The 22,902-nt window shown below is 42.4% G+C and overlaps 1 protein-coding gene across 1 annotated transcript in view; it reads right to left on the bottom strand.

Moving 5' to 3' along the window:
• The window catches only part of LOC124606852 (potassium voltage-gated channel protein Shab), a 197,081-nt gene that overhangs the window by 158,356 nt on the left and 15,823 nt on the right, over window positions 1-22,902 (bottom strand). The window contains exons 2-3 of the mRNA XM_047138931.1: window positions 16,929-17,071; window positions 7,086-7,578 (exon numbers count right to left, since the gene is read on the bottom strand). Coding sequence (XP_046994887.1) covers window positions 7,086-7,578; window positions 16,929-17,023 — 588 coding nt within the window. The 5' untranslated portion in view covers window positions 17,024-17,071. The remainder of the gene's footprint in view (window positions 1-7,085; window positions 7,579-16,928; window positions 17,072-22,902) is intronic.

Below are 22,902 nucleotides of genomic sequence, written 5' to 3' on the forward strand. Positions count from 1 at the left end.
ATGTGAGAAGGTAGTGTCAAGTTGTGGACGTGCGGCTGTATTGTGTGAACGTTGGTGTGTCAGAGACGCCAACGGAGCAAAATCTCAAAAACAAGTGTTCAAGATATTCTCCAGAATGCATTAAAGAAGAGATAAGTGTGCGCAAAGGTTATCCCGTACACCTTGACTTCTGAAAGAAACAAAAACAAAAAAAAAAAAACGCCTTCTGCGACTTTATAAATACGCGGACGGTTCCTTTCTGGAAAAATTCATCACAGGCAACGAGACCTGGTTTTATCAGCGCGAACCTACCAGAAAACGCCAAAGTGCTTTAATTCACATGAAAGATCAACGCTTTGACGACGTAACCGACGTTCAAGTCAATGTAAAGCGCGCGTTGACCAATATCCCAAAGATGGACTTTTATGACAGTTTCACACATGATTGCATGAAATCAACTGGAGGGAGACGGTAAAGTACCTCAAACATTTAAACACTATATTAACCTTTCTCTGCTTTTTGTTAATCCAGTCCAAAACTTTTTCGACCGATAAAGTACGTACTAACTGCAGATTTTCAGTTTCCGTCAGAGCGTAAACATAGCTTTTAAAATCCTATTTGCTTTATCAAAAGCACTCCAGGGCATTTGTACTTTTCTGTTTGTTCAATTTTGCTCTTCGATGAGTCTTTTTATAAATTGTTTTGAGGTCTACTTTCGACTTGTTCTACTGAGTTGTACCATTAATTGCTGAAGTTCAGCTGCAGTAGTGGCAATCATTAGAATTACATCAGCAAGATGAATGTGGTTCAGTTACATCCGGCTAATACGTGTTCCTTTGGCCTTTTCTTATTTTATGTATCTAAAAATTTTCTTTATGATTTCCAAAGTACAGGGAGTGATATGAAATCATCTTACTTTGCTCATCTTCTAGTTTTCAGTTTCCCACTATGCAAATGAATTATACAAATGTACTTTAAAACATTACCACAGATCCATAGATTTAGCCAACACCCAGTTATGAAATGGTTCTAATAAGAACAACCTGCGATGGATTGAGAATGAGAAAGATTAGGGTCTCAAATCTCTTGAACGAGTTCGAATCGTTTTAATAGGACTGACTGGTTTTGTGCCCCGATAGCTTACTCTGCGTCGGATCTAGTCCACCACCAGGAGCAAGAAAAAGATCAACAATCAACACAATGTGACACTGTGTAAAAAACAGGAAAGTCTTTTTCATTTTCTTTAATGATTACAAGTATTGTTTTGGGATGCAGAGAGGTTTCTTCGTGCTGGTCTTCTTACAGTAAGGGAAATTGTAACGAATGGATATCATGCATGTCGTCTGAACAATTTGAATGAAAGAACAATTGTAGAAAATGATGGATTTCACGAAAAAATGTTTTTAACCATTAGTCAAATATTTTTAATCATTAGTCACGGGCATGTAAACGGCCTCTGAAAACAGGAAAGCTAAGTTATTTGAAGTGGAAGATGTGGAAGATTTGTCATTTTTAACAGGTGCGGCACACTGAATTCAGCTTACGGCCTACATCAAGAGAAATTTGCGACTGTAAACTTTTTGAATCAAATGGAGAGGATATGGAAATCGTAGACAGGTATTTTCCAGACCTTCCAGAACTGTACTGAAGGAATGAAACCTCTTCTCTGGAAAAATAATGGACAAGGGGCACTGAGCCGAAGCATACGCAGAGAAATAAGTGTTTGTCTTACGGTGCACCCTTATTCACTTAAAATGCGCATAACCTGATGATGAGAGTGAAGTAGTTTTCTGTGGCAGTTCCATTATTTCGCTGGTTCTGCGTGAATCCCTCTAAGAGATATGGAGGGAAAACACTAGGAAGTGCACAGCCTGAATTCACTGTCGCCGTTCAGAAAAAAAGTAGAGGGAAGCGTGGGAGCAGGAAAAGAAACTGGAGCACAGTGAGGCGAAAATGGAAATTGTAGGCAGTGTGTATACGATCGCTCACATATCTTTCGGCAGCCTGACGGCACGTAACTCGGTAGTTCGCCCGAGGACGAAGAGTAATCCGGCAGCGGCTTGTGCGGAGCGCATTAAACGAGTTCTGCCGCCGCTCTGGCGCCGCCGCTGAATTGCGCGGCTACTGTTCTAATTGGATGGGCGAGGATTACGCTCGCAGCGGTTAGCGTCGACGCGTCGCTAGGCAGCTGTTTTCTGGCTTCGCCGCAGCAGCCCCTGTACTGGGAGCCAGGGCGTTAACGAAGCAAATGAACAAAGCCGCTTGTTCATTTTTGCAAGAAGGAGACGTGTTTTTGGAACTTGTTTCGTAAATGTCAGATGGACATCTTCACTTTTTCAGAAGTTTCAAAATTCTGCTGTCTAGATTCACTCTGAGAATCGTGTGGAACGTCTCGGATACACTGAGGTGACAAAAGTCGTGGGATAGAGATATGCACATATACAGACGGTGGTAGTGCCACGTACACAAGATACAAAAGGGCAGTGCGTTAGCGGAACTGTCATTTGTACTAAGGTGATTCATGTGAAAAGATGTCCAACATTACTGTGGCATCACGACAAGTATTAACAGACTTAGTACGCGGAATGGTAGCTGGAGATAGACCTATAGGACGTTTCACTTCGGAAATCGTTAGGGAATTCAATATCCCGAGGTCGACAGTATCAAGAGTGTGCCGAGAATATCAGATTTCAGGCATTACGTCTGGCCATGGACAACATAGTGGCCAACGACGTTCACTTGACGAGCAAGAGTAGAGGCATTTGCCTAGAGTTGTCATTGCTAACAGACAACCAACATTGCGTGAAACAATCGTAGAAATCAGTGTGGGACGTACGACGAACGTATCCGTTAGGACAGTGTGGCGAAGGCAGCAGGCGATGGCTTTGGTAACAGCAGGACATCGTCTGCAGCGCATCTGCCGCCCTCGTGACGATGTCGGTTGGGCCCTAGACGACTGGAAAACAGTGGCCTCATGAGATGAGTACCGATTACGGTTGGTAAGGTCTCATGGAAGATTTCAATAGTGGCGCAGGCTTCACGAGGCCGCGGCCCCAATTTGTCAACAAAGCACTGTGCAAGCTGGTGGTGGTTTCATAATGGTGTAGGCTGTGTTTACGTGGACTAGGTCCTCTGGATATTCGGCTACTTGGAGACCATTTTCATTTATGGACGTCATGTTCCCTAACAACGATGGATCTATTATGGACGGCCGCGGTGGACGAGCGGTTCTAGGCGCTTCAGTCCGGAACTGCGCGACTGCTACGGTTGCAGGCTCGAATCCTGCCTCGGGCATGGATGTGTGTGATGTCCTTAGGTTAGTTAGGTTTAAGTAGTTCTAAGTTCTAGGGGACTGATGACCTCAGATGTTAAGTCCCATTGTGCTCAGAGCCGTTTGAACCATTTTGATCTATTATGCATGACAATGCGCCATGTCGCAGGAACACAACTGTACGTGACTGGTTTGAAGAATATTCTGGACAAGTCGAGCGACTGTTTTGGCCACCGAGATCGCCCCACACGAATCACATAGAACATTTATAGGATATACTCAAGAGGTCAGTTCGTGCACAAAATCGTGCACCGGCAATACTTTCACAATTTCGGACGGCTATAGAGGCAGCGAGGCTCAGTATTTCTGCAAGGGACTTCCAAGAACTTGTTGAGTACATTGCCCGTAGAGTTGCTCCACTACGCCGAGCAAAAGGATATCCCACACGATATTACGAGGTATCCCATGACTTTTGTCACCTCAGAATATGTTGGCCATAGAAAAGCTGAAAGGTCAATGAACTGTGAATTTTTCGACCATAGCCACTGAGATATTACGGTTTTCCTTTTTAATTATCGATAAACCTGTTACGATGCTCGTTTTAGTCATGTAATCTTTCAGTCACCATCAATGGAAAGGAAAGAAATGCAAGATTTTCCGTCTCGTCCAGCAGGAGGATGTTAGAGACGGAACACCTTGCCATATTGGACTAGGATGGGGTAGGTAATATCCTGATATTCTACGTAAGACATTTAGAAAAAGCATGTAAAACCTAAATCCGGAGGTAAGCTGGGGACATTAATCCTGTTATCCTAAAATGCCACATCGGACGGTCGATTAGTGAATGTCGTCATCATTGAAAACTTTGAATAACGAGCTGACATGCATGACCACAGACCGAAAAAAGTACCTTATGCAAGTAAAGTGTTGTAATTATATTGAGCTCACAATCAACTTTATCACAGCAAATGGCCGATGCATGAATTTTCAGCGTAGATTAAGTGGAAAGATTATAGTCTCTACGTGGACCAGAATAACAAAGTGACTGACAACCATAACAACCAATGAGAGAATATACTTGACAGCCTCTGTTGCTGTATCCGCCGTTGCCAGTTGCTCTGTGGACGACAATTATGGCCCCTAACGTAGCTGTTGCGATTAGTATTCGTCGTACTATCTATTCTTTTCTGATTTTTCTTATAAGACGCAATATTATGGCCGCAGCTAATACCTAACGTGAGCATCACAATCACAAGACTATTTGAACCTACAAGGAGAACACAGTACTGCATCTTAGCAGAAAACATACGAAGGAACTAAGTACTGAATTTCGCAGCCGTTTCTCTTTTTTCCACACTGGCTGTGCGGATAACAACGAGCAATCGACATCGCCCATTTCTCTGTCTAACTGTTGATTTTTTTGGTATTATGATGCAGGTGTAATATCCTATCAGTGTCTTTTTAACGACAGACCGAATTAAAGCTCTTTTGGGTGAGAATATTAATTTGTCGAAGCAGAAGATGCAGGATTCATCTGTACTAACTACGCGAATCTACTGAAAACCTAGATCAGGGTCATACAGGTAGGTGGAAACTATTTCTCTCGAATACGAGTCCAAAGTCTTAACCACTTCCCTAGCTGCACATATGCTAATCGGTAGGCAAGGAAAGAAGCGGAATTTGTCGTACAGAGTAGACGTAATGCACAGCAGATACGCTGCAACATCTAGGCGATCTCTGTGTGGCCGAAATACGCCTCGGGAGCGTTTGGAACGTAAGGAACGATTGAGAATTTGTATTTTCCTCATTTAGTGGTGACTGTTGTGAATGCTCGCAACTCGAGACAGTTAAGATCGCCCATAATTTTCAATGGCATGTAGACAATAACAGCAGGCTTGCTACAGTCCGTGTCTCCTTGGTGTTCTCCATTCCCGCCACAAATAGGTAGACCACAATTTATGGATATACCAGGAAATTCGAGAGTCAACTACTGGTGTCCTTACTGCTATAGTGTGTCAGCATTCCGTGCGAACCGCATTTCCGAGTTTGCACTGAAACTATTGCGCAATGTTTTACCTTCCCCTCACCAGCGTATTACTTTATGAAGCACATAAAACGTCTTTACAAGAATTTCTGTATGTTACCTCCATCGCACACCCATCACAAGTGCAGCTTGATAGAGTAAAAACCTATAAATGCTATCATGTTGTAGCAACAGTTTTTATTAAAGTATCTTTTACTTAGTTGCTCGTTTTGGCATGATTTCCTAATGTTGAGGAAAGTTTCTCGTTGCACCAGATTATTTCGTTAATATCCATTGGTTTATAGCTTGATATCTTGTTCTCAGTTTCGGTAGTTATTGGTATAACTGTTCCGATGTGAATGCACGATTTTTTTCTGAAGACCAAACTTTCCTCAATATCTGTACTTTCAGCTATACCGTCAGGTAAAGTACACTTCATTGGAACTTCTCACCAGGGTGGCATTTTGATTTTAGAATGTACAGTTCCGACGATATGATGACGTAACGCTACACATGTTGCTCCGTGTTTTCTAACATGGCTATTTTACTTAATTTGAGTGTTATGCGAAGTTAACATCACGAATACGTTTTATTTTAATTTTGATAGGCAAAGACAGCAGCAAATACGCTCCCTTTACTTGTAATAATATGGAGCGTCATAGTTATACATAACTTTCCTTATATGTGACTTCATCTCTAATGTGAAAATAAGGTAATGTTCGAAGGTTTCCGTTTGCATTTGGAATAGAGGATAGGATATGTTTATTTTTCGCACTTGTATTACCTATTACAAAATTAAGTATACTACGCTTAATTAACAAAACGAGCGTTTACTTTTAGCTCAAGGTCCGGATCGTCTATATCCGCCCCAAATATACGGATGATAGAGCTCATGTCTGAAACAACAAACTTCACAAATGAAAACCGTCACACACGTATTTTTGTTTCCCTCCTAAATTAACACTAGAATGGAAATTTTTTCCATTTAACGTACAACTTATTTTCTTCATATTTATTAAATTCAAGTAGTACTTCTCGATCTATTCTCTCATTTATAACCTTATCAAGGAATTATGTCCCTTGTTACATTGGCACTTTTTTGTAATGGTGGACGAATTAACTTCAGTTAGCTGAGGAATAAACGTCATTGACGATGACGTTTAATAGAAATTTCTGACAACTGGAACAATGACAGTTCTACACGCTTTCCTTATGAACTTTCCTGTTGGAAAAAAAACTCTCTTTAAAATACCCAACTAATATGATTAAAAAATAATGACCGCAAAAAATAAGATATGATGATTTTCCAGGGGATCAGATAACTCTAGATGAAAAATCTATAAAACTAGAGCACTTGTAGCCTTCTTGAGGAATAATACGTGTGTCACAAGATATACGATTTCTCGCAGGAATAAATACTCGAAAAAAATTTTCCCCTTAGCGAGAGTTGGTTTCATCTAATAAACGTCTGCTGGGTCGTGTGAACGACTCATCTTGTTTTATGTACTAGCGAAGTGATGTGGTATTAATAAATGAAAGAAGGGGGTATGAGGCCTATAGACCACCGTACGTCTAAAGAACGACTGAGTGACCTATTGATGCAGTAATGTGTTTGCAGACAGGGCTTATATGGCAAATAGAGTCGTTTGAAGCAGAAAATACTCACAGAAAATGTGTGTGTATCTGTTGTATTGTGAAAGTGTACGCGAGAGAATGTTGTACAGTGTTGCAGCCAAGAGAACCTCCACTTATCGTGAGAACCCTGGTGTGGTGGAGCGGCGTGGAGGCGCGGCAGCGCGCTGCCCGACTCACCCTGGCGGCGATGGACGTGGTGGGCTTCTCGAGCAGGTCCCACAGGAACTTCTGGTACTGCGCGCACTTGCCCTCACCGAACTCCTCCTCCTCGCGCTGCCGCAGCGACTCGGCCTCCTTCCGCATCTCCTCGTGCACGTGCTCCTTCCGCTGGTGGTACTTGTGCTGGCAGCACGACTCGAGGTACAGCTCGTCGACGCCCCAGTACTCTAGGTCGTCGCTGAACGCCAGGACGCACATCTCGTCGACGAGATGCAGCTTCCCCGTGCGGTAGAAGTTGAGGATGGAGCTGAAGGACTTGGGGTGGCGGTCGAAGAAGTACTCGTTGTCGACGAGCGAGTAGTCGTCGCAGAGCTCGGAGATGGCCTCGTGCGTGTTGCAGTCGCGCAGGCGGCCGAGGCGCGTGTGCGGCAAGCGCTCCAGCGTCCGCCACAGGACCTCGTGCTTCACGCCGCCCACGTTGATGCACACCCTCCGGTTCAGCGCCTTCGACCTGCAGGCACCGACTGCCACTTATACGGCACGTACGCCCCATGTTACTAAATGTACCTGCTTCGAGGCACCAGTAAACATCATTAAGAAGAACAGAAATTATAGGGCAGGACAAATTCAACAGCTTTCGTACTCGTGTGACAATGAAAACAACAAAAACTGGGGTTCTTCTTCGCCTTCTTTCGTTACAGTTCAGCAAAGAATCACATTAAGATCCCAAACTTAGTTTTCATTTTTTTAAATCGGATTTCTGCTTGATTTGATGTGGACCACCATGAATTCCTCTGTTGTGCCAACGTCTTTACCTCAGGGTCAAGCATTTGTTGGATATATTCCAACCTGTCTACCCCTTCAGTTTCGATTCTCAACAGCTCCCTCAAGTACCGTGGACGTTATTCCCTGGTGTACTGATTTGTACTTCTTCAGTAATAGAACCCAGTACGTTGTCCTCGATGGCGAGTGTTCATCGGAGGTGAGGGTATCATCTGGAGTGCCCCAGGGAAGTGTGCTAGGTCTGCTGTTGTTTTCTATCTACATAAATGATCTTTTGGATAGGGTAGATAGCAATGTGCGGCTGTTTGCTGATGATGCTGTGGTGTACGGGCAGGTGTCGTCGTTGAGTGACTGTAGGAGGATACAAGATGACTTGGACAGAATTTGTGATTGGTGTAAAGAATGGCAGATAACTCTAAATATAGATAAATGTAAATTAATGCAGATGAACAGGAAAAAGATTCCCGTAATGTTTGAATACCCCATTAGTAGTGTGGCACTTGACACAGTCACGTCGATTAAATATTTGGGCGTAACATTGCAGAGCGGTATGAAGTGGGACAAGCATGTAATGGCAGTTATGGAGAAGGCGGATAGTCGTCTTCGGTTCATTGGTAGAATTTAGGGAAGAAGTGGTTCATCTGTAAAGGAGACCGCTTATAAAACACTTATACGACCTATTTTTGAGTACTACTTGAGCGTTTGGGATCCCTATCAGGTCGGATTGAGATAGGACATAGAAGCAATTCAGAGGCGGGCTGCTAGATTTGTTACTGGCAGGTTTGATCATCACGCGAGTGTTACGGAAATGCTTCAGGAACTCGGGTGGGAGTCTCTAGAGGAAAGGAGGCGTTCTTTTCGTGAATCGCTGCTGAGGAAATTTAGAGAACCAGCATTTGAGGCTGACTGCAGTACAATTTTACTGCCGCCAACTTATATTTCGCGGAAAGACCACAAAGATAAGATAAGAGAGATTGGGGCTCGTACAGAGGCATATAGGAAGTCTTTTTTCCCTCGTTCTGTTTGGGAGTGGAACAGGGAGAGAAGATGCTAGTTGTGGTACGAGGTACCCTCCGCCACGCACCGTATGAGGGATTGCGGAGTAGGTATGTAGATTTAGATGTAAAACAAGTAGGGACGCAAGGAGAGAACTAGATTAAACTGCACCAAGCCCATTCTAGGGACCCCGACATCGTCGCGTCGTTGCCGTGTGAAGGCCACCCTCGTCCCGGCTTCCTCCACCCCCCTCCCCCGCACCCGTCGACGTCATAATGCTGTCTCCTAATGGCGCCCAAGTCCAGCCAAGTGACTTTAATTCGATTATGAGAGTGTCACAATTGTCTCTACTTCGAGGATGAAGGGGCCCCCACTACTTTCTCGCAATATTCGCACCATTTTACCCAGTACTCGGTATTTGTTATAAGAAATTAGTTTTTTTGTTCAAAAGTGTCCAAACGATCTGACGACGTCACACATGCTACACACACCTGGGTAATGTCATGTTAACGTCCATACTTAATTTAGTGCCCAGAAGTACCTATATTATATATAAATGATGCGGAGTTGTTCTTCATGCGAGGCCTATGCTCTGTAGTGAGAGGGTAAGTCGATGCAGGCAGAAGCAGCGTAAGAAAACTGCGGGTCAAGATACTTTGACAGTATAAAACTAATCACGTAGTGGCGTAGTCTGCAAAATGTTAGTCGAGTGGCACCAGATCCAGAAATTGGTAGGACTTGGTCAACAACAGGCAAATTGGTACAAGAAATTGCAATTTGATAGGACGTCAAATCTGCAAAGGCACTGGACATAGGTTGCAGTAAGATACCTCGACACTATTAAAAAATAAAGACGTCATAGCATAGTCTCTAAAAAGTGATAGCTGAGTGGCGCCAAATCTGGAAATTGGTAAAATTGGCAATTTGTTACATCAATTCCTGTGAAACTTTAAGACCTGTTGTACTATGCGTTATCAAACGTAAGAAATGGCTCTGAGCACTATGGGACTTAACTTCTGATGTCATCAGTCCCCTAGAACTTAGAACTACTTAAACCTAACTAACCTAAGGACATCAAACACACCCATGCCCAAAGCAGGGTTCGAAACTGCGACCGTTGCGGTCGCGCGGTTCCAGACTGTAGAGCCTAGAAGCGCTCGGCCACCTCGGCCGGCTGAAGCATAACAGTTACATTGTGCCACTGGCGTCCATATGTGAGCAGGACATACTTATCTATGTCTGTAACACTTGAACCTATCCAGTCCGTAGAGGTTGTGTTTACGGATGGTATCCCGACGTATGTCTTCACAACTGTTGAGAATGTTGCAATATAGGGTGAATTTAAAGGCTTATAGATGACAGATTTTTGCAAAATACTGTGCTGTAACGCAATGATTGTAAATAAATGTACCGGTATACATATAAATAAATTCATAAATGTAAATAAAGACAAAAATGTAGTTATTTCCCCCATGTTCCATTCACACCACGTATACACACATACAACATACATACACCGCTCGTACATACACTGCTGTAAGTTACTAGATCAGTATAAAGATAATGACGTCATAACATAGTCTACAAGTGTTAGTCAAATGGTGTCAAATCTAGAAACTATTAAGAATGGTTGTAGAGCTGGTAAACTGGTAGGACACAAGATATGGAAACTGGTAAAGAAAACTGATAGGATTCATCAAAACACAGGAGTGCCAGTCAATACAATTGAGCACTTTATGCGGATGGGTGTGTGTGTATGTGCGTCTGTGTCTGTGTGTCTGTGCGTGCATGTGTGTATCTGCTTACTGGGTAAAGTACATCAATTTTTGCAGAAAAAAATGTGTGCAACGTAAGCAATTAGCTGCCTGATATTAAGTGTAGATCTTCGCCCAAACAGTACACGAATAAGAGCAAATGGCAACGTGACAACGTAGCCTGTAGTTAAAAGTAACCAAACGATCTGAATTATTTATAAATCATGCGCTATTACTCTCAGTCAGTAGCTGTAGGTCTTCACTGCTCTTAGGCAATTTGCTCTCCACTTTAGGTCTATGCTCTGTGATGAATGAGACGATTAAATTATGGGTATTTGCTTAAGATATTCACTCTAGGTATACACCAAAAATGACATTAGCATGTTGACATGTCACCCTTTTCAAGTGTGACCAGCCATGAAATGTGGTGGAATGGACCAAAATGCAAGCGTAAAAGAAGAATTGGTAGAATTAAATGCCTGACGTTAAGGTAAATCTCTTTGGCGTAATTGCATGACTGCCTTTAACACGATTAGGGAACTGCCTCCAGCACAAAGAAAGATAGTTTTACTAACAACCAAAGAGTCGATGCATTGCCTATGAGCATTAAGACATGACCACCACTCAAGTTTTACAGAATTGCACACACACACACACACACACACACACACACACACACACACACACACACACACACATATATATATATATATATATAAGTTCTACACATTCGAATTCACTTAGCTCCAGTGTAATGCAATGTATTGAGGACATATTGCAACCCAAGTTACATATCGCTAGAGGTACACTAAACGCCTAGGGAGCTTGCGGCCATGAAAATCCTACAACCAATACTTTAGACGTATGAGTCTTCAAGAACCGTATGTCTATGACGTGTCAGGTACATGTCCTATTTTACTATACGAACACGATCAGACCTGCATGTTGGGCCATAAATAAATGTTAGGATCGACACACTACGGGAATTCTAAGCATGATAGGGAGGGAGAGAGATAGATAGATAGAGAGAGAGAGAGAGAGAGAGAGAGAGAAATCTTCTGGTGGTAACAAGGTGTAATGAATATTGTAAATCCTTAACGAAGTTGACGACAGAAATCTTGCATTATGTTATAACAACTTGCTAGCCTAACCCTGTGAAATTAAGATATGCAGCTGGTATGGAAGCAGCACTGTGAGGCGAGCTCTCAAAGTAGCTGTCGGTGCTGCAGTCACTAGTCGGTCTTGCCCGTATCAAGTCTCCACCGCCACCCAAACGGAGCCAGTCACGTCCTGCATATAGGACTCGCATTGGCACCCCGCGGCATCTTTTTTGTTTAGTGACGAATACTTGCTGAGAACGAAGACAGCAATCAGAATTCGTGCTTCTGCAGTCAGATTGTGATGTTTCCCGAACTGGGATTTCTGCGATGTCCGACGCTTCTTCTCAAAAAAAAAAGTGCATGTACGTCCAGTTTGTGGAAGGGACACAGTTGAAACTCGTTTTTCGCGGTATTGCAGCATCTGGCAGGCAACGAACGCGAGAGGACGTTCCGGCCACTCGCACCTGCCAAGTAAGTCGCACTAATTGCCAAAGCCAATACTTTGGGCGTAAAGTCAGTTTTAATTTCGGAATGAGAAGGTGGCGATTTCTGCCAAGTATGGTTTGTGTGTGCATTACCGTTAATAATAATAATAATAAACATGTTACACATAATCTTGATTGTATGGCAAATCCAACGACAGACTGATTTCCACTGCCTCCTCCCGCCATTAATGAATGCTCCTTTATTAAAATAAATACGTCAGATGCTGATTTGGAAATGACGAGTAGAGAACCATCTATGACAGTGAAATGAACTGATCGTGTGGCAGTGATGGCCGGAAAGCCCCATCTGGGGAAGTACGGCCGCCGAGTTACAAGTCTGATTTCAGGTGAGGTCACATTGGGCGATTTGCGTGTCGGTATTCATGAAAGTCTGATGAGGACAACACAACACACAGTCCACGAACGAAGAAAATTTCCAAACCGGCTGGGAATCGAAACCGGGCCTGCTGCATAGTAGGCAAACGCGTCAGCCACTCAGCTAAGCAGGCGGACATCCACGTCAGTATCACTGTTTGATAGATGCACAAGCATGTTATGATTTCCGTGAGCTCGTTATTATGCGGAAACAGCACTGACGAATCGCTTTGCAGCCTTTTGCATATCAGTCAGCTACACTGCTGGCATGTACACGCACTGCTAGCGTCTGGCGTCTGTTACGTGCAGCCAGAACTTTCCAGCTCGTATGTTTCGAGAGAGAATACCACAGCACTCGGAATTCAAACGAGGAGTTTCTTAAAAATTGCACTACACTCGTAATAAAACAACTCGAGGTAAGTGGACAATGGCCAAATCAGCGAGTTTATTTTTCTCCTTATATTCCTACGTATAGAAGTAGCAGCTTAGCTAATGAAAGGATACTTACCAGTTTACGCTACAATAGAATCTTACAGCTAGGTATAGAATGGATCGTATATTTGACCCCGTGAAAGGCTGTTTAAGTGTTATAAACGCTGAAAAACAGTATTTACAAACTACTGCACTCAACTCTGTGTCAATTTCTTTCATATGGCGCTACTGGAAAACCGATACCGGAGAAAGAAGAAGCTTTTGCAGATGTGCAGGAGATGTTTACAAATTGCTTTGAACACAGTGTATGGGAAAATCTGGCTGTGACTGGGAAATATAATCACGTGTCAGAGCCCTGTCCGAAATCGAATTGAGAATGTTTACTATTTTATAGGTTATATGGAACATTTTCTTATAAACTTCCGTTCCCACATGAATTAGCTTAAAGAAACTGGTTACATTGTATCTGAATGTGGCGGTCTGGACATAGTACACTTAGAAACAGAGAAGCCGTTTGCAGAGCTGAAAACCAACGGAATGAAATTAAATCATCGTGTGGTATTGATGATCGAGAGCCCCACTCGAGGAAATTCGGCTGATGAGCTGCAAGACCTTCCAGTTGACGCCACAATAGGCGACTTGCGTTTCGACGATGATGAAATCATGATGAGGACAACACAACACTCAGTCCATTAGCGACAAATCTCCGATCTGGCCTGGAGTAGAACTCGGGCCCACTGCATGTCAGTCAGACTAGCTGACCACTCAGCCTATGGGGCGGACTCCAACGGAATAACTACATTTAATGGATACTCAGTTGCAAAAGTTGTAAATTTTAAGATCTACATGCAAATTCTGCAAAAGCGTGTAGCAGAAGAGCTAGTACTTTGCACCGACTAAGATGTGAAGAGTTGCAACAGTAGTATCATCTACGAAACAACAGGTAAAATTAAACCCCCCAAACGCTGTCGGCTAGAAGATTTGCAGGAAATAAGGGAAGTAACTGTTAAAGCCATAAAACATATTTTACAGGGAAAAAATAGAAATGTATTACAATTTCAGAATATGCTTTCTTTGTATCTGTAAAAGGTACTGGATGCAAAGAATTAGAAGATTCCAACGTTGATTTAAATTTGAACTGGATGTTATTAAAATCACACCAGACAAACTTAGGGAAAGGGTTGTTTTCTGTGTGTGAATGTATATGTAGATCTTAATAAAGTAACTTTATGAGAATATTTGCTTGTCTTATTCTTTAACCTGCCAAACAATCCTTAGAAGTTTCCTACTTGTGATTATCAAGCATGTATTTCAGATGGAGTAGTTAGGTGCTTGTGTGACCTTAAAAAGTAGTCGAAAATAGATATCCGAAAGCATAGCGACCCTCGTTTCGTATCTATATACGTCAATAATTATACGCACCGCATGCGGGATTCATCTACTATGTTGCCTCGCGAAACTACATTTTAAGTCTACGTTAACTGATCTGAGACGCTCTCTGTGGTTCTTCACTGCCACACAGCAATCATAGGAACCAACCATTCAAAAAAAAAAGACTTTCTGGTCAGCCATCAGGGGCAGTAATTGGAGCGGAGGAAGATTTCACTCCAGATTAAACAGGAAGACGTAAGTACCAGATGTCAAGTATGCAACTACGTTATCTCTCTATGTCGATGTTTAGTATCACACAGAGGGCATACAATCAAACGTTAGCCGCATATGTTAACAAATCTCTAACTTCGGATCACAGACATCACGCTCCAAATGGATTACATTTTGCTTTACTGGGTAATCATGTAATATATTTGAGACTTTCAGTTATACAGATACTAAGACAGACTGATGTGTGGTCAAACCCGACACCTTCCGGGCACGTAGGACTGATAATTGGTTATGCAAATTATCAAACAACGATACTGATGTGGAAGGGTTTCTATTCTTTATTCCCAAATCAGCATGTGTCATATTTGACGTTTTTTTTATTAATGGAACATTTATAAATGGTGGGAGGAAGTGGAAAGGGATCCGTCGTTGGCTACTGCTGAAGAATCTAAACTATGTGTAAGATGTTTATTATTATTGTTATTAGTGGTTGAGCACTCACAACTACACCTGGCAAAATTCACGAACTTCCCATGCTAAAATTAGAGCACAGGTATCTTCTGTAAGCTTTTAAAGTCAGCCTTTATTGCATGGAGTCCAATAGGTGTGAACACATAAACTGGAATACCGTTCTGTAAACTCACCCTCTACAGACTTTATAGGTTCGACAGTTACACAGTTAGGTACAGTGGGAATACAAGCATTGACGCATTTCTCCATTTGGTCTATATTTACCCTGTTGTGCAAATGCTAAACAAATTCCTACTACACCCCTCTTACATATGGACGCCAATGGCACAGTGTACTTGTTGCAATTGATAATTTGTAGTAAAGGTCTTTAAGTTTCACAGGAGTGGATGTATTTACATATCTGTCAATTCTAGTACATCTGCGATTTTGATTTTTCTACCAAGTTCACCGGTTCCGACTTTAGCAACGCACCAACTTGCCGGTGTTGCCAATTTCAAGACTTGGCTCCACTTACTAACCTTTTCTTACAGACTATGTTATGATGTCGTTATCAGCAAGGCGGACATAATTGAGGCCACAATACTTACGGAAGATGGTGGAACTGAAAAGTTGAGAAAATGACATTCCTAAGGGCTAACGATAATGCAGAATGTGAAAGCTCATTTGAAATAAGGTGTACTGAATATGCATATGCATAGTTATCGCTATTCGTACTCGTACGGAAGGAGGTACATTCACTGTGGCCAGAATGAAATAATTAACGTCTTTGACGTGTGGCCCAACTGCATACTTAGAATCTCCGGGACTAATCAGGCTCCGAAGTGAAATGCTGAGAATAAACGAAGAGTGCTCAAAATTGAAAATACATCAACAAGAGAAAAATTGAAAAAACAGGCTTTGTCATCAGCCATTCTGAGTCATATACAATTCTCCTGCTCACGCTTGAAGGTGAAATAACTGACCGGAACTCGATGTGGATGAAGATGAACCTTTTAGCTCAGTAAATGAAAAAGGTTAATTTTAGGTTTCATCTCAGAACGTCTTCCGGTCGACGGTGGACAAAGACTAAACTACCACGTTCACAGCCAAAATTCTGTAAAAAGTGGGCACTTGAAGACCAAGAAGCAGTATTGGCAATCATGTTTCTTTCCCTCATATTCTGAGACGTAAACGTTACCTTCGTCCAGGTCTAATTGGAATTCGACAGTCGAACGTTCTACGACCAGTGCTCACTATGACTTGAAACTTTTCGTTGTACTTCGTCGAAGAAGTCAATATTTTATGTGCAACGGATTAATGACGTATAGTTGGACTAGCCGTCAGCTCGTATCCTCAAAATGAACTACATTAAGATAATATATTGAAGATAAAGGTATAAAGGGAGTCTATGTCTAGCCCCTCCCCCTCCCCCCCCCCCTCTATAAAAAAAATTAATAGAGTGTAAAGCAGTGTAAGATTGATGAGAAGAGAGCGCACACTTCGAAGATTTACATTAAGCATGAATACAACTGCAATATTTGCTTCAATCCAGTTATGTTTTGAAATGTGCGTGGATTATCAATGGAGGTCAGAGAATTCTTTACAAAATATTAGTAAAGTTCATAACCTAAAATAACCATAGTCGCAATACATAACCAGACATGTCTTAATAGATAGCCGAAATGTGTAGTGTTGACCTCTTCCATTTAATATGTAGTGATATGTCTTCTTGACTCGCTCTTGTAGTCGACTGGCTCCACTGCCTCTATAATTAAAGAATGAGCATTATATGTCCATATCTATAACAAGTTGATGAAACAGGTGTTAATAGCAATGGTCACTAAAGTTTGCTCATTTTATTTATGAGGTAATAATATTTCTTACCGCATAATCATGAAAGGTTCGGGGGGTAACGAAGACATGGACCGTGAGTGCGCACGGCCAAGGAGCTGCGGAGGCGGTGGCAACGGAGGCGGCATCGGGGGCGGCGGGGGCGGTGGGGGCGATCCGAATGGCCCATACCGCACCTAATGGCACACCATTATTATGAGCCACACAACAGTAGCAGAGATAAATCCATTATTCAGCATACTAGCTAACTTAGGAAGAAAATCAGAATGCTTATCTTTATTTGGGTGAAGCAAAACGTACAAAAAACTGTTCCATCAAATTTTCAGATTTACTTCTTGAATGAGTTACAGAATTATTTAACATTAAAAGCTGAGGTTAATTGCAATTAGAACTCACTGTTAAGAAATTCTTCCAATCCGTATGTGGCATACAGCAAACCAGTGCTTAACAGTATTGGTTATAAACAGTCTTGGTTGCAATTTTAGTTTTTTATTTTTCAACAACGCGCTTCGCCTTATTTAGATATCTTCAGGTCAGCCCCCATCTTACTCTGTTATTCGCTGCTGTGAACGGGAACGCGTTATGCAGATCTTGGTGCCTCTCGCGTCCATCTAGAAAAGATAACTTGAAGATGCCTAAATAAGGCGAAACATGTCGTTGAAAAATAAAAACCTAAAATTGCAACCAAGACTGTTTATAACCAATCACTGTTAAGAGAAACATTTCAAACTAACAAGAAATATACCCAGAAAAGGACATTTATTAATATCACATACATTAAAATAATTGAAATAATGAGGCACCTTATTCGGGACAGTGATTCCATGACGATATTTGTCGTCCACATCCATCGTAAAATTGTTATCAGTGGATTGAATTGCAGCATTTAAAATAAGCAGTAGAAAGAACGAGGGCTGGGTTGTATTGCTACTTCAATAATATGTTGCGTTTATTGGGGGTAAGGGGGGGGGGGGGGGTTGAAGATTCAGACACATTTTAAGGTGCAGTGCTTGTCATCTCCACTGAATCAAAATGTAGTGGGTAGGGTTCTTGAACTTCGTTATCATACATATATGACTATTTTGCTAATGACCGTAGTATCGGTCTGTATGTCATGTTAAAATACTAACCATTAAGTCTAGACGAGAATAAAAATGGTGTTTATTTACCTTTCTGCTGAGAGTAAATTATTTTATCTGTATAAAAATAGACTAAAATTAATTCCATGTGTACAGAAATAACGTCACTACTTGTAAGCTGTGAATATGTTTAACCATTTACTTCGTAACCGAAGGGAAGCCGTCAAATTATTGCCAGTTGTTCTGTAACTAAACACGATTTGAAGGTTGGCAAACTGTAAATATTACATAAGAATCACTATAACTCGGAAATGTTTAATTTTCGTTACTGGAGGAATTTAACACATGAGATTTGTCCAATATGGCGTGACAAAGTGAATGTCAGTTCCACTATCTGGAAGACAGAGAGCATGGAGACAGCATGTATAATGTACATGAGTAAGAAAGTAACATGTGAACGTAGGGTAACACGACTTTCTGAACACACACACAAAAACAAACAAACAAACAAAAATTAGAGAGAGAGAGAGAGAGAGAGAGAGAGAGAACGCATAGATATCACTGAAATGTTCGACTCTATAGATCGTTGTGCGTAACATCAATAAGAGTATAATTTGTAGAATATGTGGAGATATCCTCTTAAACCGTAGAATTTATTTGTATTATCAGTTTAATAATCGATTAAAATGAGTGACTGTCATGATACAAATTATGAACATTTTTAGTCAAGGCATGGTATGCAGTGACAAATTTCTGAATCGTACTTCTTCTCAGTTTCAATCCGTTTCTTTTCAACACATACATCACGTATCTACATTTGAGCCAGTATGATCGACAGAGAGATCAACAGAGAGCGATTCTGTGACATCTCTCTCTCTCTCTCTCTCTCTCTCTCTCTCTCTCTCTCACACACACACACACACACACACACACACACACACACACACGCGCGCGCGCGCGCGCATACATACACAGACACACACACACAGACACACAGAACCACAACTTCTAAGAAAACCATGTCGTCTGCGTAATAAGCCCTGTTCTCTCTCCATAGCCTGCCTGTGTTTGCGCAGTCTGTATCAGGGACTTTGCTAGCAGTCACCCTTTGGTTAAGAATGTATTGCATTATTATGGGCTCATCAGCATGATAAAATGTTACCACTGAACTAGAGAAATGTGTATCTACAACAGTAATTTAATGGTAAATAACAATTAAATCCGGCTTCATCTGCACTTTGCCGATACGAGATTTCATTGTCGACTGGTAGGATGGCGCATTTTGAGAACACATGTACCACACGCACCTTAACCAAGTCTTTGGTACGAGTTGGTTGTTCGAGAACAGAAACTAGCATGAGTGAGTCCACGTGACGTAGTCTTATCGCATCTTTCATAAACAGTTGACCGTATCGAAAGATGACTTTCAACAAGTAATTTGAAGCAAATAGGTGAGAATTTTTCTGTTGGTTGAGAATCGAAACGTTTCTGCACATCGAGTAGTTACATCTTATTCAGCTTGAACGATATTACTTTTTTCAGTGTCATTATTTACTTCTTCAGAAGAGTAATATAATTTAGGAGGAGCGTGGAGAGGCCTATAGGAGGTGTACACAGGTATCGCAGCCGGCCGGAGTGGCCGAGCGGTTCTAGGCGCTTCAGTTTGGAACCGCGCGACCGCTACGGTCGCAGGTTCGAATTCTGCCTCGGGCATGGATGTGTGTGATGTCCTTAGGTTAGTTAGGTTTAAGTAGTTCTAGGGGACTGATGACCTCAGATGTTAGGTCCCATAGTGCTCAGAGCCACAGGTATCGCAACTGATGACGCAACTCTCTCAAAGAGTAAACATCTGGGGTCAAATTCCGGCCAGTGAAACTTTTAACTCGTATCACTCAGTCAGTCATTAGAGAAGTCCACTCATAAAGTCGTTATCAATTTGCGAAGTAAAACATGGAGGGTAAGAGTGGCAGTACAGAAATATGGAATATTACGTAACAGTGGCAAAATTATCTCGAGGAAAAAACCTGAAATATTTAGCTCTGGACAGGAATATGTAACGGAACTGTCAGACAAGTTTAGTAGAATAGTTAACCAAACGCTAACTAGATATGTAGGTAGCACAACAGTTCATGATGTCAGGGACCATCCATAGAATGTCAGTAGCACCAAAGTTATTCTCACTGGACGACAAAGGAACTGAAAATTAAAGATAGCAAAGGAAAAGCTAACATAAATAAAACGTTCTAGGCTTTCCAGCCGCTTCAAGCAATTAAAATGGCACGAGCTTTCGGCCAAGCATGCCTTGGTCATTGTCAAGTGGTATGACTGCCGATGGGCTACTGGCACGCTTTTACGTACACCATATGCCGCATGTGACGTCACTGGTTCTCATGGCATCGCCATATATGTGCATATGTAGACGAGGCTTTCGATGCGCCCGCTTCAATCTCGCGATCACTGCATCCTAAGCCGCTTGGCTGCAGGCCGCCGTCTCTGTTAAGGATGTTATCGGTGATTTTTATTTCGATAATACTTTGATTACAAAGTTCCAGAATCCATTAGCGCGAGCCACGACAGAATTTTCGTCATATTTGATCCGTTGAGCATGCTTAGCTAGAGCGAATTTTTCGGAGTAGCATAGGCGATAAAACTTCTGATGCTCCTTCCTGCCTTGCTCTACAGTACGCACAGTTTGTCCGACGTACGACTGGACACTCTAGCAAGGTATCTTGAAGATCCAAGGTGTTCTGAGATTTGTGGCATCTTTAACAATTCTCGAATGTTTATTAGAGGCCTAAAGATCAATTTGATTTAGTGTCTTTTCAATAAATGGCCTGTCCTGTCCGACAACGCAAAATAAACAAACTTATTTACCTACTCGTCGTCGGTGGTGTTATTGTGATGCTTGTTTGAGTTGTTCGTTCCGGAAGAGCTCGTCTAGGTGGTTTAGCTCGTGGGGCATGTTAACAACGTCTCATAAACTTCTCGTATGATGTGCCAACGTCTGTACAACATTGCGCTTCCGTGCAGCGTGATGATGGATTTTAAATTTTAGTCTTGAGGAAACTCAAAGATTGAAAACAAACACTCAGAAATTCGGTGAATGAGGCGCCCTTTTCTAGAAGGTTTTTTGGTTGGCCGTTGGGAGATGAACGAAACAACTGACAGAGGTCTATCCGCATGTACATCCACACGTTGGAATGCCATTATGCTAAGGACGCCGACTTGTTCAAAATAAACTGCTTTTCTTTGTCCTTCGCAGTTAGTTGTGTAATTCATAGTAATTCCTTCTAGCAACCTGTCATCTTGTTCGTTAATGACCATCATATACTCTTTATGGTAAAGTTATGTCGCAATATGTGGCGACAGAAACCATAACTCTTGTTTCTCTGCAATTAATGTCGTGGGTTCCATAGGGAACTTTCGCAAGCTACAAAAGCTACAATCTGTAAGTTTTGGAATTAAAGAAACCTACGAGTGGTAGAGGCAAACCACCGCTGGATGGACTCCACGAGATTGAGAAGCACTGGAGAGATATCTACGACTGCTCAAACTCAGCATACAACTCACGGATGTTGGTCAGAGTTGTGTCCCAGGAGCGCACACTTTACTTGATAGCGTCTAAGTTGTACGTAATAAAGTACAGGTAAACTGACTTGCGCGATCACAGAAGCATGCTCATATCCAAAGATCGTTTCTCTAAGCTCTCTGACACAGCTGGGTAGTGGCCAGAGGATCATCGTCTCGCTGGAAGCACGGGTCCCCACTGAGCAGCTGTACAAGCGAACGAACGACTGCACTTGCTCGGAAAGTAGGTTCGTGGGCCGCGTACTGGTGTTAGATGATTGCAGTGCTAAAAATAGTTCAAATGGCTCTAAACACTATGGGACAACTTCTGAGGTCATCAGTCCCCTAGACTTATAACTACTTAAACCTAACAAACCTAAGGACATCACACACATCCATACCCGAGGCAGGATTCGAACGAGCGACCGCAGCAGCCGCGTGGTTCCGGACTGAAGCGCCTAGAGCCGCTCGGTCACCGCGGCCGGTTGCAGTGCGTATAAACTTCATCCACAAGTAAGTACCTCCAGAACATACATGAACGGCACAGGGTGGGAAAGCACCACTCATCGCTTCCCACTGTTTTCGACCTACTAGTTCCACGCCAACGGTGAATTCTAGGCGACAGTTGTCCACTCTTCGAGCGTCCAGTGGCGGTTTTCATGAGCTGAAGGTAAAGTCTTTGAATAGTGCAATATGTAGACGTATATGTGAGATATCGATTTAATTACCATGAAGCGAAAGGGTGTCTAGAGATGGTGAGATTACTAGCTACTTGTTCTTGTCCAGCCCTCAACCTGGGAATGATTTGTTGCTCCTTCGTTCTTCTAGCGCGAGGTACAGTCCACAATAGTAAACGCCGATCTCTGTGACGAATACATTGTTGCACATGATATTGCGGAATGTTTCCCCGAATCGAAGTTTTCCCAGTACTCCCCTGACGAGGTGGTACATATAAAGCCCGCAACGCGAACGACCTCAGATATCTCATCAATCAGGTGCCTACGGTCTGGCCGCACTCATGATATTCCACTCTTCTTGGTTGACTGTTAAACCCACCGCCAGTAATAAGTCCGATAACAACCTCCTCATGTGATAAGGGCGCTGCCAATCGCGTCTATCTCTAATTCAGCTGCTGATGAGTGTACGTGGCCTTTAGCTTTACCTCCACTCTGGCACTCACTACGTCCCATTCCACATTCACATTCTTCAACTATGTTGAGAGATGGTGCGTACCACAGGATAAAGTGTTAGAAGGAATACCGCTTCCAAGTTACCGTCTAATTCCCCATAAAAAAAACTGATCACATCCCTTCGCTAGTATCAGACAAATACTAGATAGGATTGTCCAATACGGTCCTCAG

Source organism: Schistocerca americana, chromosome 3, assembly GCF_021461395.2.
Source record: "Schistocerca americana isolate TAMUIC-IGC-003095 chromosome 3, iqSchAmer2.1, whole genome shotgun sequence".
In the NCBI taxonomy this organism is placed as follows: domain Eukaryota; kingdom Metazoa; phylum Arthropoda; class Insecta; order Orthoptera; family Acrididae; genus Schistocerca; species Schistocerca americana.